This window comes from Pieris brassicae, chromosome 2 (assembly GCF_905147105.1).
Source record: "Pieris brassicae chromosome 2, ilPieBrab1.1, whole genome shotgun sequence".
Taxonomy (NCBI): Eukaryota; Metazoa; Arthropoda; class Insecta; order Lepidoptera; family Pieridae; genus Pieris; species Pieris brassicae.
The window spans coordinates 11,944,679-11,958,568 of NC_059666.1; the positions used below are offsets into that span (position 1 = coordinate 11,944,679).

The 13,890-nt window shown below is 33.3% G+C and overlaps 1 protein-coding gene across 2 annotated transcripts in view; it reads left to right on the forward strand.

Moving 5' to 3' along the window:
• LOC123720382 (nephrin) overlaps nucleotides 1-12,203 on the forward strand; it is a 138,142-nt gene extending 125,939 nt beyond the window's left edge. Inside the window, exons 18-29 of one of the 2 annotated variants that reach the window (XM_045676968.1) lie at nucleotides 422-502; nucleotides 950-1,232; nucleotides 1,563-1,798; nucleotides 2,468-2,576; nucleotides 3,417-3,586; nucleotides 3,893-4,057; nucleotides 4,901-5,091; nucleotides 5,617-5,776; nucleotides 6,144-6,262; nucleotides 6,874-6,988; nucleotides 8,345-8,451; nucleotides 11,015-12,203. In XM_045676968.1, coding sequence (XP_045532924.1) covers nucleotides 422-502; nucleotides 950-1,232; nucleotides 1,563-1,798; nucleotides 2,468-2,576; nucleotides 3,417-3,586; nucleotides 3,893-4,057; nucleotides 4,901-5,091; nucleotides 5,617-5,776; nucleotides 6,144-6,262; nucleotides 6,874-6,988; nucleotides 8,345-8,451; nucleotides 11,015-11,260 — 1,982 coding nt within the window. In that variant the 3' untranslated portion in view covers nucleotides 11,261-12,203. Of the gene's footprint in view, nucleotides 1-421; nucleotides 503-949; nucleotides 1,233-1,562; nucleotides 1,799-2,467; nucleotides 2,577-3,416; nucleotides 3,587-3,892; nucleotides 4,058-4,321; nucleotides 4,493-4,900; nucleotides 5,092-5,616; nucleotides 5,777-6,143; nucleotides 6,263-6,873; nucleotides 6,989-8,344; nucleotides 8,452-11,014 lie in introns of both variants that reach the window. The other variant, XM_045676967.1, reaches the window with a different exon arrangement.
• The last annotated feature ends 1,687 nt before the right edge of the window (nucleotides 12,204-13,890 follow it).

Here is a 13,890-nt window from a genome sequence, read left to right on the forward strand (position 1 = left end):
TTTATCAAAATGTATTACGTTCAGGATTATTTTAGTTCATTCAAATTAAAAAGTTATTTGTAGTATAAAATAGTTATATTAATGACAATATACTTAGACCATAATTAGCAATGTATTTAATGATAACTTTGTGAGAAAACCGGTGAATCGTGGTTTTAAAAATCAAAGGCCATCTAGTAATCAAGATAAAGATACATAAACCTGAGACCAAGAAAGGATTTTTATAATTGAAATTTTTTAAAACTATAATATAGCACTACTTCACTGATCCCTGTATTGTAGATACTGAGCATTCCAAAGCGAGTATGTATCTGTATTATAAACTAGTCTTTGCAGCGGCGTGATTGAAGCGTACTAAATCACAGCTACGTACATAACAAACACAACAGAACAACGTAAATATCAAACAATTGCCTTGCAGACGCCGCCGAGATAAAATCCGTTTATCAGGACGCCGTTTCGAGCCCTAACGAAGACGCCGTGTTGGCCTGCACCGCTACAGGTTTGTACTTTATTCCTTATCGTAATAGATATACGGTTGAAATTTCCTACAAGGGCAATATAGTGCGTACCCGCTTCTAATACTAAAATATCTCGTATAAATAAATTAATTGGTCTTTATAACAAATGCTGTTTTATAAATGATAAGTAGCTGAGAACCTGTGTTAAAAATAAATTTTAACAGTATTGTTTAGATTAATGTTTATTTTGCATCATTAAGTAATAGCTGCTCCGTTCTAGCTTATAGTTATATATGTCACACATTATATTTACTAATCTTTAGGCGTAACTATTTTAGCCCAAAAACTTTTTTAAGTCATTTTATCATCACATTTGTGGTAACTTTGAAAGAGGAGGCCGTGACAAAATATTTACGGAAAATAAGCAATCTTTATAACAGTGCGCAATGCATTCAGTTAATTAGTCATACAATTGATTTTTTTAACAGGCAACCCCCTCGCATCCGATCACATACGTTGGGAGCGTCCGGAGTACGACCTCTCCTCTCGCAGCGTAACCTTTGATCCGCGAAATCAAACGAGCTTCCTTACCATTGACAAATCAAGCCGAGAAGACGTCGGCACTTTCACGTGTGTCGTTGATAATGGTATTGGGGGCGAAGACAGGCAGGAAGTGATGTTGGTTATCAAGTTCAAACCGGAAATGGATACGTCGCCGAGTTTAATCAAATCAGCGACTAATGTTGGACAAGTCGGGCGTTTGACGTGCAAGTAAGTACATCTTTCATCCTGGAAACTCAATTGGTTTCGCATTTGTGTTATTCTCTGGGTATGGAATAAAAATTATTTATTGACAAGAAGGCTTACCTCGTACTCGTACAATAATGGTTTACACACGCAACCTTTCTTCTTTGCCTGAGTCCATTAATTATTTAATGGTGAATAGTCTGTGCCAGTAGATTAATTATAAGTTACCAGGCTTTTAAAGTTTTAATGGAAAATTTAAAAAAAACATGTTTTCTAAGGAGAAAAAAGATTTTGGTTGAGTTCTACGCGAAAAGATTACATGACCCCATTGGAAATGTATTTTACTTTTTTTAGATGCAAATCTGCTCCTGCGCCTAACTTCACTTGGTCAAAAAGTGGTAACAAATTGCCAGTCAACACGTCCACGAAATACTTTGCCGAATATCACAAAATTGATGCCATTACATATGCCTCTGTGCTGTTAATCAACGATGTGTCGTCTGCCGATTATGGTACATACGAATGCGGGGCAAGAAACGACATCGGATTTAGTACTACATCTGTGAAACTAGATGTCACGAGTGCGCCTGGTAAGTTAAACATTTCAATTGTCTGTGTATGTATATAATATACCCATATATGTATACCCCCAATAGTGAGTGAACTGATTGAAAATATCTCTATTTTGGGGGTTTAGGGTATGTGTTCTTTTCCACTAATAACCAGGTTAATCCACACCTGCTAAAACTAAATTTAAAATTACATTATTGTTTTTTTATTCTATATGTTTCTTAGTTCATCGTATATGCAAAGTCTGTATTTAGGTGAACTAAGATATAAGATAATCCTGTCTAATGGAAATTGAATACATAATATTGGGAAATCATTATTTATTGAAACATTATACGGTTCGTGTAATACACGAATAAATAATAGTCATTTGTCTTACAGAAGGATGTGTATGTGAATTATAATTATTAGGTGTTTTAAAGTTCTAGTACAAACTTTGGCGAACGGCCCATCGAAACTGCGAGGTGTATTTATATAGCCTTGTTATGTAGCCTTTAGCTTTTCTTTATAAATGAACTACTCGATACAAGAATTTTAGACGCTAAGCTCCTGAGATTAGCTTATATTAATTATAGGATTTTTATGCAATGTTTATGGGATGTTTAAACAATTTAAAAAATCATATTTGGTGTGGTAAAGGGTAAATTATTATTCAAAGATTAAAGCATGAATAAATTGTATTTTGGCAGATCCTGTAACATCAGTGGTTGTCACAAATGTGACACACAACTCGGTGTCACTCGAGTGGGTTCCCGGATTTGATGGCGGACTATACTCGTGGTATAGGGTTCGATACCGGTAAGAAAACTTTAATATTTATACATTAAAATCCCTTAAATGATTCTGTGATTTCAAAAAAGTTATTTCAATATTGGCGAGAAGGTGAAAAAATATCACTGAAGTGAGAAAAACATTAATTCCATCTAGTATTTTTTCCTACGAATTTAGAATAGATTATGTTGGTTGCTTATGTCGTTACAAGTAAACATTCGCTATTAATTAATCTAATAAGTCTAGGAATTTTAGATGTAATTAGAACAGCGAACAACTTTGAAATATTAGCGTAACGAAACAAAAGAAAAGCAATTTTGCTAAACGGCTCTAAAACATATTTATTTAAATACAAATTAAAAACTTTACCCAGATGACAAATTACTGTAATAAAGTCTCTAATTTTGTATACAGGGCGGCGTTACGTTGGCCATTTATACAGGCTGACATTAAATTATTCCTGAGGCATACTAACTTAATTCTTTTGAGCCCTGCAGAAATATTAACGCTTTTAAAACTTGTCACTTAAATTGCTATCAAAAGTTTTTATTAAAACTATATAAATGTAATCATAAGTTTTGAGCTAAAATCTAAATAAGATAACAGGGTGAAATCCAAGCGAAGTATCAGATCGGGCGTAACAAAATATAGTATATATAGTAATATAGTTTTGAATGTGTGAAATTCGCGTGTTACGCGATTATTAAGGAGCTTTAATAGGTCCAACCAACTTCGTCGTCGACGAGACGGCTAAGAGAAGAGGACACGCAATAAATTAAACCGTGGTGGTTCTAGACGACTTCGATAAAGAAACGTCATCTGCCGTCATAGTTAAATCTCTTATTGTAATCAAATATATTTTTACAGAAAAATCTACGACGAAACATATCGATACGAAGATGTGTTGCCACGTAACGCGACTTCATTCACGATTCACAACCTCGAACGACACACCGATTACGTCTTCTCCGTGATGTCCATTAATAAAATTGGCCAGAGCAAATACAGGCCTGATGATACAAAAGCTACAACTTTGAGTAAGTACTTCTAATGTTTTGATTAAAATTCAAGAATTCCAGATTTTCACAACATTGTATTTTATATCCTGATCTTAACTAATGTTTTTTTTTATGTCTACTAATATTTCGTAACAGGTGTGTAGATATTCCGCCTGTGCATTTGTGACAAATTTACAATTTTTTCACGGCTGAGAATCTTATAATTTAAATAAATGACCAACTATATGTAGTAAATCATATGTGATTTAACGAATAAATCTACTTGGACAAAAATTATATATATCCCCTATATTTAACAAAAATTGATGGACAATTTATCTATAGACATACTTCCGTCGTCGGTACAATCGAGCTCAGAAGAATACAACTCGTATCACGTGCCAGGTGTATTTATTATCACCGGTACAATCGTTGGCACTGCACTTATTTTGCTGAATGTACTTCTGGTTGGCTTCTGTCTGCACAGACGGACCAATAAGAGAATACGAGGTTTGCGATGGATGAATTTCATGTTGTTTTTGTTGTCCTAGTAGCACACCCTTAGATATAGATACTCGACTTACGCATGACGAAGAATCTTGATAACGCTGTTTTTTCGTCATGCAAAAGCTAAGCACGAAGCATGTTATATTTGTGATAGTTCAAAAATGATTTTATTTAATTATACCTTTTGAATCTTCACAAATATAGCATGACACCTCTGTTCTTACCCAAACAGCACATTTTAATTTAGTTTTTTTTTGTTATTTCTAGCTTCGTCCGAAGTAGGCGAACTGAACGTAGTATCCACTGAGTTTGTAGAAACAGCTGACATGTCGAAGTCCGTAGTAGTTTATGTTTCGATCACCGGAGTAGTTTTAGTTTTGATAAATGCTGCTTTGGTAGCTTGCTTTATTTTTAAGCGACGATCGAGGCGATTAAAAGGTAAGTTTTTAATTTGAGCTCATTTTTTTAAATAGGGCTGAATTTGGCAAATATAATGTAGCTAAAAATATATATGGTAAATTTAATTTCGTAATCACTGTTATATGATGAGTTTGAATGTTTATCACTTAAAAAATTTCAATTGTTCATTAATAATACGTACGTCTTCTACTGTTAGAACTATTTACCGATCGATGTATATTTATTTAAACAACAATAAGTACTTACTTACATAGTTAAAAACGAATGATCTACGATCTCCCTCATATTATACATTCACCGAGCGATTAAAAATCTGACCTAACTACTAAACCCGAACTACTAAATACTTGAACGTATCAATCCCCCTGAGAAACAATCTAACTCTCACTCCCCTGAAAATACATTTCAAAGACAATTCGGTTTCAGAACAAGCCGGTCAATCGTCAAAGTCGGCCACCATAGAGATGTATGCGCCTTCATCCTACAACGACACGATGACGGGTGAAACTCTAAGCTCTGTCTCGGAAAAGTCGGAGACGTATTCTCAAGATGGTGATGGTCAGCCACCTCCGATACCCGAAGTGCCCATTATGCCAAATAGGCATATGTTGAACCAGGTAGACAACGTACATAGTTACTTACATAATTCCCGTACAAAACAGACGTTTCGCGTACTTTTCAGTGTGCGTGGTCACGGTGACTGAAGACGAAGGTGTTAAATGACAACGTACAGTTATTCTTTAGTCTCAGGATTCCTGAACTTTTAAACTGCTAGAGAAGCTTAACTTGGGTTATTTATATTTTGATTGAGAACTGGCAGTAAATGTAAAATTAGAAGCATTTAATGTATATTTCTTTTTTGACGTTCATAAGTGTACAAGGCCTAAATTCATATCCCATTTTTGTTTGTACTCATCTTGTCTCTTTTCACCACAGCAAAGATAAAATCTGTCAGAAAGGGATGAAAGATTACTTTGGTTAAAAGAGTAAAGAGAAACCAATATTCCATAAATTCCTTAATTTTTTTTTTAAATTCCGTGGCCTTAACCAATACTGACGGGCTTTACCATTTGCCACGCATCCGCGAAGCCCGGTGCATATATACAATAATCATAATATGCACAACGTAATATTTTGTACAGACGGAAGCCTACCTAATGGACGAGCAGGGGCTGATCCCTCCTCCACTGGACTACCCTCCTCCCAACTACGCGGTATATGAAGGGGACCACGCGAGGACCTTGCCGCACCCCCATAGGCATAAGGACATCAGTGGCCATAGTACTTTGGGAAGAAGCGCAGGTAACATTTCTGTTATATACATCGATTATGTGCTTTATGGACCAGGAAGCAAAAGACCAGGCTTAGTATAACGCAAGTGCGTAGCTGGCCTTTAAGAAAGCTACGATCTTTCTAAGTCGTACCCGTTCGGAATAATGTTGACTTACAACTAATTTCATAAAGTTCCTTTGCAGCCTTTGATTCAAGATATTCGTTTGGATAATAATCTTTATATATATATATATATATATATATAAATCTTCTGTGCGAAAAATAAATTTGTAATTTAACTGGAGTGGCTTAGATTTACAATTGTATATTCTTTATGACTGTGGGGTACACTTTGAAACTTAACTAACATATCACTATACAGTTATTCGTTTCACAGGCAAACAGAACTACGTCCCGGCCCCCAGCCCCATGCCCCCGCTGGACGGGTCCTACTACAACATGTCATCCGACAGATATCTCTCGTATCCACCTTTAATTGGAGAATATTTACAACAGGTATTTATTTAAGGAAGGTAATTTTTAAATTTATTTAGCAATAATGTCATTACTAAGACACGTTACAATTCACAAAATAGATCACTTGTTTGGCTGCAATCGACACAGACATGGAATCAATGGTTTCGTTTATATAATAATTGTATTGTGTAAGAGGAATTAATAATACACGTATTCGACACTTTAGTGAAAATGTTTGTTAGTAAAATCTTCGAGAATATCTATCTGATTATAGCCGATGTAATATTGCTAATAATTATTGTTTTAATTGAAACTAGTTACATTTAAGACCAGTGTTGGTCTAGTGGCTTCAACATGCCACTCATCCCTGAGGTCGTAGGTTCGATCCCCGGCTGTGCACCAATAGATTTTCTCTCTATGTGCGCATTTAACATTCGCTCGAACGGTGAAGGAAAACATCGTGAGGAAACCGGCTTGCCTTAGACCCAAAAAGTTGACGGCCCTACTTGCCTATTCGATTAACAAATGTTCATGAAACAGATACAGAAATCTGAGGCCCAGATCTAACAAGGTTGTAGCGCCATTGATTATTATTAGTTACATTTAAATAATCCATTGTCCAAATAATCTAAAAAGCTTAAATATAACAGCAGCAGGCAGGTCGTACGCCGACTCCGCCGCAGCAGTACGCGCACAAGCCTCTGTCCAACGGTGGCGTGCCTTCGCCCTCGCACCTCGCCACGCCGCCCCTCAACTGCATTGATGGTGAGTGTTTTTTTCTTTCTTTTGTTTACATAACAGATATATATTTAACTGTAATTGATTTTAATTGCTGACTAAAATAAGAATAAAATACACTGGCACTCGTGTTACTAATCACAAAACACCAGCTTCAGTATAGTTCTTTCAGCGATATCATCAACCTTACTGTTCAGGTTTCATTTGAATATTGATCAACTGCACGGGTTCGCGCTACACCAACAGCTAACAATAATAATATTATGTTTGGGTGAATAGATGTAAGTAGTATTTAAGATATTGTCTGTTACCTTAGGTCTCTTGGTGCAGACATTCCGTACTTATTTACATATTCACTGTTTATGTGTTAGGGTACGTCTGTAGGGCTTAGGGATCCGTAGGGTTGTTAGGTTCTTACATCTTACCCTCTCATATTGCAGTTGCACTAGACTCAGTTGTCTAGTGCAGCTTGCTCATACATACATTACATATACAATACATTACTCCTAACTCTCAATACAAGGCTAGCAAGCTGTACATCACTATGAGTTGTAGTAAAACTACATATTATATGATTTTGATTTTGAATGGGGCAGTCTTGGCCTAGTGACTTCATCATGCAACTCTCTTCTCTGAGGCCGTAGATTCGATCTCCGACTAATGGGTTTTCTTTCTATGTGCGCATTTAACATTGCCATGACCGGTGATGGAAAACATCGTTAGGAAAACGGCCTACCTTGGGTCTAACAGTCGATGGCTTGTATCAGTTACAGGAGTCTGATCACCCACTTGCTTTTAAGATTGACAAATGTTCAAAGGTTGTAGTGCACCAATGTTATGTTATATAAAATATTGAAATAAGAATCGCTATTAAGGCCGCAGGGATGGTACGATTCCAAAAAGGAACAATAATTACTTTAGGTTGGAAAACTCATAATTATTAACGTATAACGAAGCTTTTTAAAATGTAAAGTTTATAAAGGGCTTACTTGAAGAGGTTTACAAAACGTGGACTATAGTCTGTTACCATGGTAACCATAGTAATAAACACAACTATATAGATTGTTGAAAGAAAACAATTTTTTTACCGGATTAAAGCTATTTGTATTATTATAATCCGTAAGCAACCGTCGATACCAACTCCGGGGAAATAAATACAGATAACACATTTTCTCTATAGGTGTGATACTTTTGACATTCAACACCTTTTGTCTTCAGTCACCGTAACCACGCACCTACGTAAATTATGTATAATAATTATAAGTTTATAATAATACAAATTGCTTTAATCCGGTTAAAAACTTGTTTTCTTTCAATGTGTAAAAGCTATGTTAACCAAAGACAATACCATATATAGATTGTTATTTAAAATCATTTTTATAGCACTAGATCGTCAATCAACGGGCGGTACGCTAAGACGGCAGAGGTTCGACAAAATGGCCGTACCACCGCCTGACGTCACAGTTTTACACCCAGGAAATTGCACACAGGTAATTTTGCTCTATATTATTATCATGGTACTGAGTAATTAAAATCCTAAGCGGGCTTAATTACTTTTAAGAACCTCGCAGCCGTACTCAAGAGAGATATTATGTACCTATATACTTATATCAATAACAGAAATACTTTCACTTCATTATTTTTACATATACAATGTAATTTCATGACGAATTAATTGAACATTTATCTAGAGATATACAAGAAGGACACATTTCCAGTCCAAGAAATCATTACCTACATGGATATGTAGTCATGGTATCATGGATGGTAGTATGGATATCAGTCAAAAAAAAGAATGTATTGGATAATACATTCTTTTTTTTGACTGATTTTAAAAAGGGAGGGAATCAGTTTGACAATTTGTGATATTGTATTGGACAATATTTGGGTATGATAATTCTCTCAGTGTTTAACAAATGTCCAGAAATGTATCTAAATTTATTATCCGAGACATTAAATTATATGTATGTATATCTAAGTCAGATAAAGCGATTTAGGGAACAAGCTTTTATTAAAAAAATCACAATCCTGATTATTCACTCAACCATGTACCAGTTGAATATTTCCTAAATTATTTCTATTGACAGTTAAAAATTGGCAATTAAAAAAGTTTACACCGTTATTGTAGGTACTTGAAGTTCATATAAAAGTATAGCTATTTATATTAACCAATTGATGTTGAAAGAAAAACCAACCTGATACTAGTTTAGATAACACTCTAAAGAATATTGTAACAGCAATTGTGTTTTCCGGAAAACCATTTCCTACAAGGAAAACTTGTATCAATAATTCTTGAGTGTACTGTTCTTGGATGAAAGCAAATATCATTTAATGATATTATTTTAGATAGATTTTTCCTTTACACGGTAATTTGTTTTTATTCACCAAAAGAATGAAAATCCCTAAGATAATTAGACTGAAATTATTAAATATAATAACTCAAAATAATCAACTAAGTTGGCTTATTAGATGCGTTCAAAAATTCTAGGTTGGAGTCGCAGATAATAATAAAATCATTCAAGTAGGAAACTAAGGAAGGCAAAGCTATCAACTTCACTCCATTGTTGTGTTATATTATTATTCCTTTATTGTAAACTTACAAAGTCAAAGAAAAATAATATTGCACTATTATTATAGATAATGAAAGCATCGGAATACCAGGAAATATTTGTTTTACAGTTAAGTGGTCATCCAATTATTTTGCCGAGTCGGTTATGAATTAACAATGTTTTAACAGTTCAATGACACGAGACGTGCTCGTGGAATTATTGAACCCTTCATTAGTTCTGAAGGCTTGGTACTTTGTTGGGATTTGCTTTATGGATATAGACAATAAACTGGCGTTTAATGTTTAAACTATTATTAAACTATTTTTAATAATGTTTTGAATCGCCTTCTTTATTAATTTTATTATAATGCTAAAAGAACTTAATTTTTCATTATTTAAATGTTATTCTTTTACATGAGAAATTTAATATGTCCGAACGAGGTAGACATCACACTCAGGCAGCAGTCCTAATTTTAGTCTGATATGTATTTTAATGTCCTTTTACTTCGTTAAACGTGGCGTATAGTTGGTAATATGTTAAATAATTGAACTCCCTGATTCTTAATAGACTTCTTAAAATAATTTGTACGCGGCTTCGACAAGATAAACAAAGTCGCTGGATGAGCATTGTGTGTATATACTTATATATATATATTGCGTGTCGTATATTTGATATGCACTTACTTAAGTTAAATAAGCTGTAGAATCTTATCTAAGATTACGTATAAGAAGTTGTTTATGAGAATGTATACACAAAAATCTATTAAAATCAACGAATAGACCATATAATATTGCTAATTTAATAGCTATAAAAATAGAAATATAATTCCATAGATATTTTCAAGTTGCAGCAGGACGTTACACCGCATTTTTATTTTGAATTGTTACAATACAGACTATAATATCTCATACAAAACTCGCAGGCTTTATATCACATATTTATTCCGGTTCTAGTTCCCCGCACTCGTTTGCATAAGTATATTATGTAGAAAAAGTATAAAAACATACGCAAAGCTAAAACAGTCTAAATTATGTAAAATACATGTGGAAATAGTGAATGCTTTTTTCGTGTCCTAATTTTTTTGTTTGAGCACAATTTGCCCGTAGAATATTGGTGTTTAGGGATTGTTCGCTATTTGTTACAGAGATTTAAAATATTACCTTTGGTTATTTATGTTTCATTGAGTGCTTGTTTTGGTATGGTATAAGATTTTCTATGAAAAGAGCGTTTTAAGAGTTTTATACTCTAATACTATATACTCGCGTATAAAGCATCTAATCTAAATGAATAACGCCTTACAAATGATTCGAGTCCCGGGTTTGTTCAGCAGGTTCGTTCCCAAGAAACAATACTGTAATTAGTTTTTTTTAATTAGTTAGTTCAAACGTACATTCCTTGTCAGTTGGATTACCAGTACTAGTTAAGAAATATACTTATTGATTAATAGACAAATATATATTTTTAAAAATCAGGACTCCAATTTTAACAGATATTTCCGTTTCAGCACATACAAATGAACCAGACGCCGTCCGTGAAGCAGCCACAATCAATACTGAAAGACCCATCTCGACACAAATACGGCTACGGCAGCCCCATTTCATCCAGCACGCCACAGAACTCAAATCAAATCTTAACCGTGCAAAACTTAACCTCGGACGTCCCCCAGTACGGGACAATTAAAAAAGAGAAAAAACAAAACGTCACCATCGACGAATCATATAATAAGCGAAGTGAAACGCACGTCGTGTAAACTGAAGTGAGGTTTGATGTGAAGTGTAAATAAAGACTAGTTACAATTTTAGATAGACATTAATTCATTTGTGATACCAGAACTGTGTCCGTGGTATTTAGATAGGAACTCCCGAATTGATTTTCGGTGTAATTTTGTTATGGAGGCTACTGTACAGCTAATGTGAGGTCGAGGGTCGACTTAACCAGAAATATAAATAGGTCAACGGAGTTTTGCCTGGAAAATCGTGACCTCTACGGAAATTTCTAGTTTACAAAGACCTTTAACGTGGGGTATCCAAACTGCTCATTACAAGGATGTCGGTATGTACTATTTTGATTTGCAAAATGACAGTCGACAGCTGTCAAAACATATGTCAAAAGGTCATACTGTGGTAGCCTTCGTACGTTTGACTGACTTATCATTACAATTATTATTGTATTAGGACGTCCAAAAGACATAAGGCATTAACGGTGCAAAATAGCAAAAGCCGGGTGATACAAAGATACTCGTATCGTTCACGAATTGTTCTGTTTCACTAGGAATGACGTCTCTTGCTATTTGGCGTCTTTAAATCGATTGTTATATTGTAATTAATTTTGATCTAATAAGTTCTAAGATCGCTTGTCGATTTTAACGATTCCCTCGAAAGATCTCTTTAAGTTTTAGAATAGAATTGTTACTAATTTTGATTGTATTAACAAAATTTATTGGGGAAATTTTAAATTACTCCCAGAGTTGAAGTTTGTTTCGATGGTCTAGCGTTTTAGCGTTGTAATGCATTTATTGTTATTAAGATCAATTAGAAATGAGTAATTTAATTCGCCAACTGTTTATTTGTACATCTCCACTTTGTATATTTTATATTATACAATAGTTATCTTCTCTGTAATTTCGTGTAAATAATAATAATACTCAATTGCGAACTGACAATAATAATAAGTTTTATTTTTTTTAATTTATACTCCGCTTGCGTTTATTTGTAAATATAATACAATATTGTAGTTTCTTTTAGCTTTTTTAATACAAAAAATAATCGGTTTTAATACAGATACCAAAGTTATAATTAATATTTAAGTTAAGCTATATTTGTTTCGTTTTAATTTTCTTTTGATTAAGAATTTCGAAAACGTAAATGTGACACGTAATGTTATTGGAAAATCGGGAATCCATCCAATGACGAATACGAATATACAAAAATCTATAATGTTACATTTTGCATTGAAATAAAAATGAGCGAATTATTTTCTTTTGTTTTATTTTTGTTTCCTTTTTCCTTTGAATCCGATTGTGAACATATCAAATGTATTATTTTCGAGTGTGACTTCGCTTGAATAGTTGAATGTAAAGTGCCAAAGTTTGTTGATTATCTCGTATATTTGCTAACCTTTAGACATCGTAGTCGTCATACGTCCTTCTATATTAAATTAAAATAAAATTTAGTCAAGTACTCAAACCGTGCCTTATAATTTTACGCCATTTTGAGAATAAAATAACTTAAGGTATTGCCAAATCTATAATTAAAACGAATATTTCTTTAGAATAAGGCTTTTCAGTAACATTTATTGTATCACGAAAAAGATCATAACATGTAAACTTCAAAAACATTATGTGGTACTTATTAAATTTTATAACGAAATTTGATGAAATTCAGTGTAAATATAAATTTCAGTTTTCACTTAACAAATCTCTCTTTTGAAATAATTTTTGCGATACATAAATGTTTAGTTGCAAATAATTAAAATAATCAAAGTCCATACCTATGTTTTTAATTTAATCCCTAGATAATCTTTGTCCTATTCGATTTTGATACTTTTAGTAAACCATTAAATTAATTTGCATACATTGAGTATGTGTAAATGTGTGTTTCAAGAGCTTGTCATGTAGGCTAAGTAGGGATGCCTAGTGGGTTTTGATAGCGTATCACTTTATTATATCTTCATCACACTGTAATCAAAAATTTCAGAATGGGACGAATAAGTTCTTTAATAAAAACGGTGTAATCAGACTAGGTAAGAGGATATTTTCCGATATGAAAATACGAATTTAAAGAATGACAAAACCACGTAAAGATTTACTATATTCGTAATATATATAAACTATTATCATATTACTTTTGTTCGACAATTCAAGAGCCAACTGACGTGTTGCTCTTCTTTATTCATTACCAGTTGTAAATATAAATAAAACGACCCAAGCTCACTAGGCCACCTAAATTAATCGAATGTTCAAAACATATTGTCAATATTTCTAAAATAAAATGTTAGATAAATATATACGTAAATTCAGTAATCATTTTGTTAAATAATTTTACATTCGTTATGTTAAAATGATTTTGTAATTAAATTTAGTCATAATTGATTATTATCAATGTTATTATAACTATTTTTACTAAAATTTATTTATAGTGTACTCAGAGTCGTTTATTTACCTATAATCACAGATTAATAATTAAATTTGTAAAAAAAACTCAGATACATTAAGTTAACGACTGATTTTTTTAAAGAACTAATTTAAAAGGATTAAATAATCGTTAATTCGTAATGAACGACTCTGACTCGTAATGAAGACAATTTTATCTGGTCAAAATCACGTTACAAAACACTGTATTCCACGTGTTTAACGGATAAAACTACTTTAAGTACGTTGAT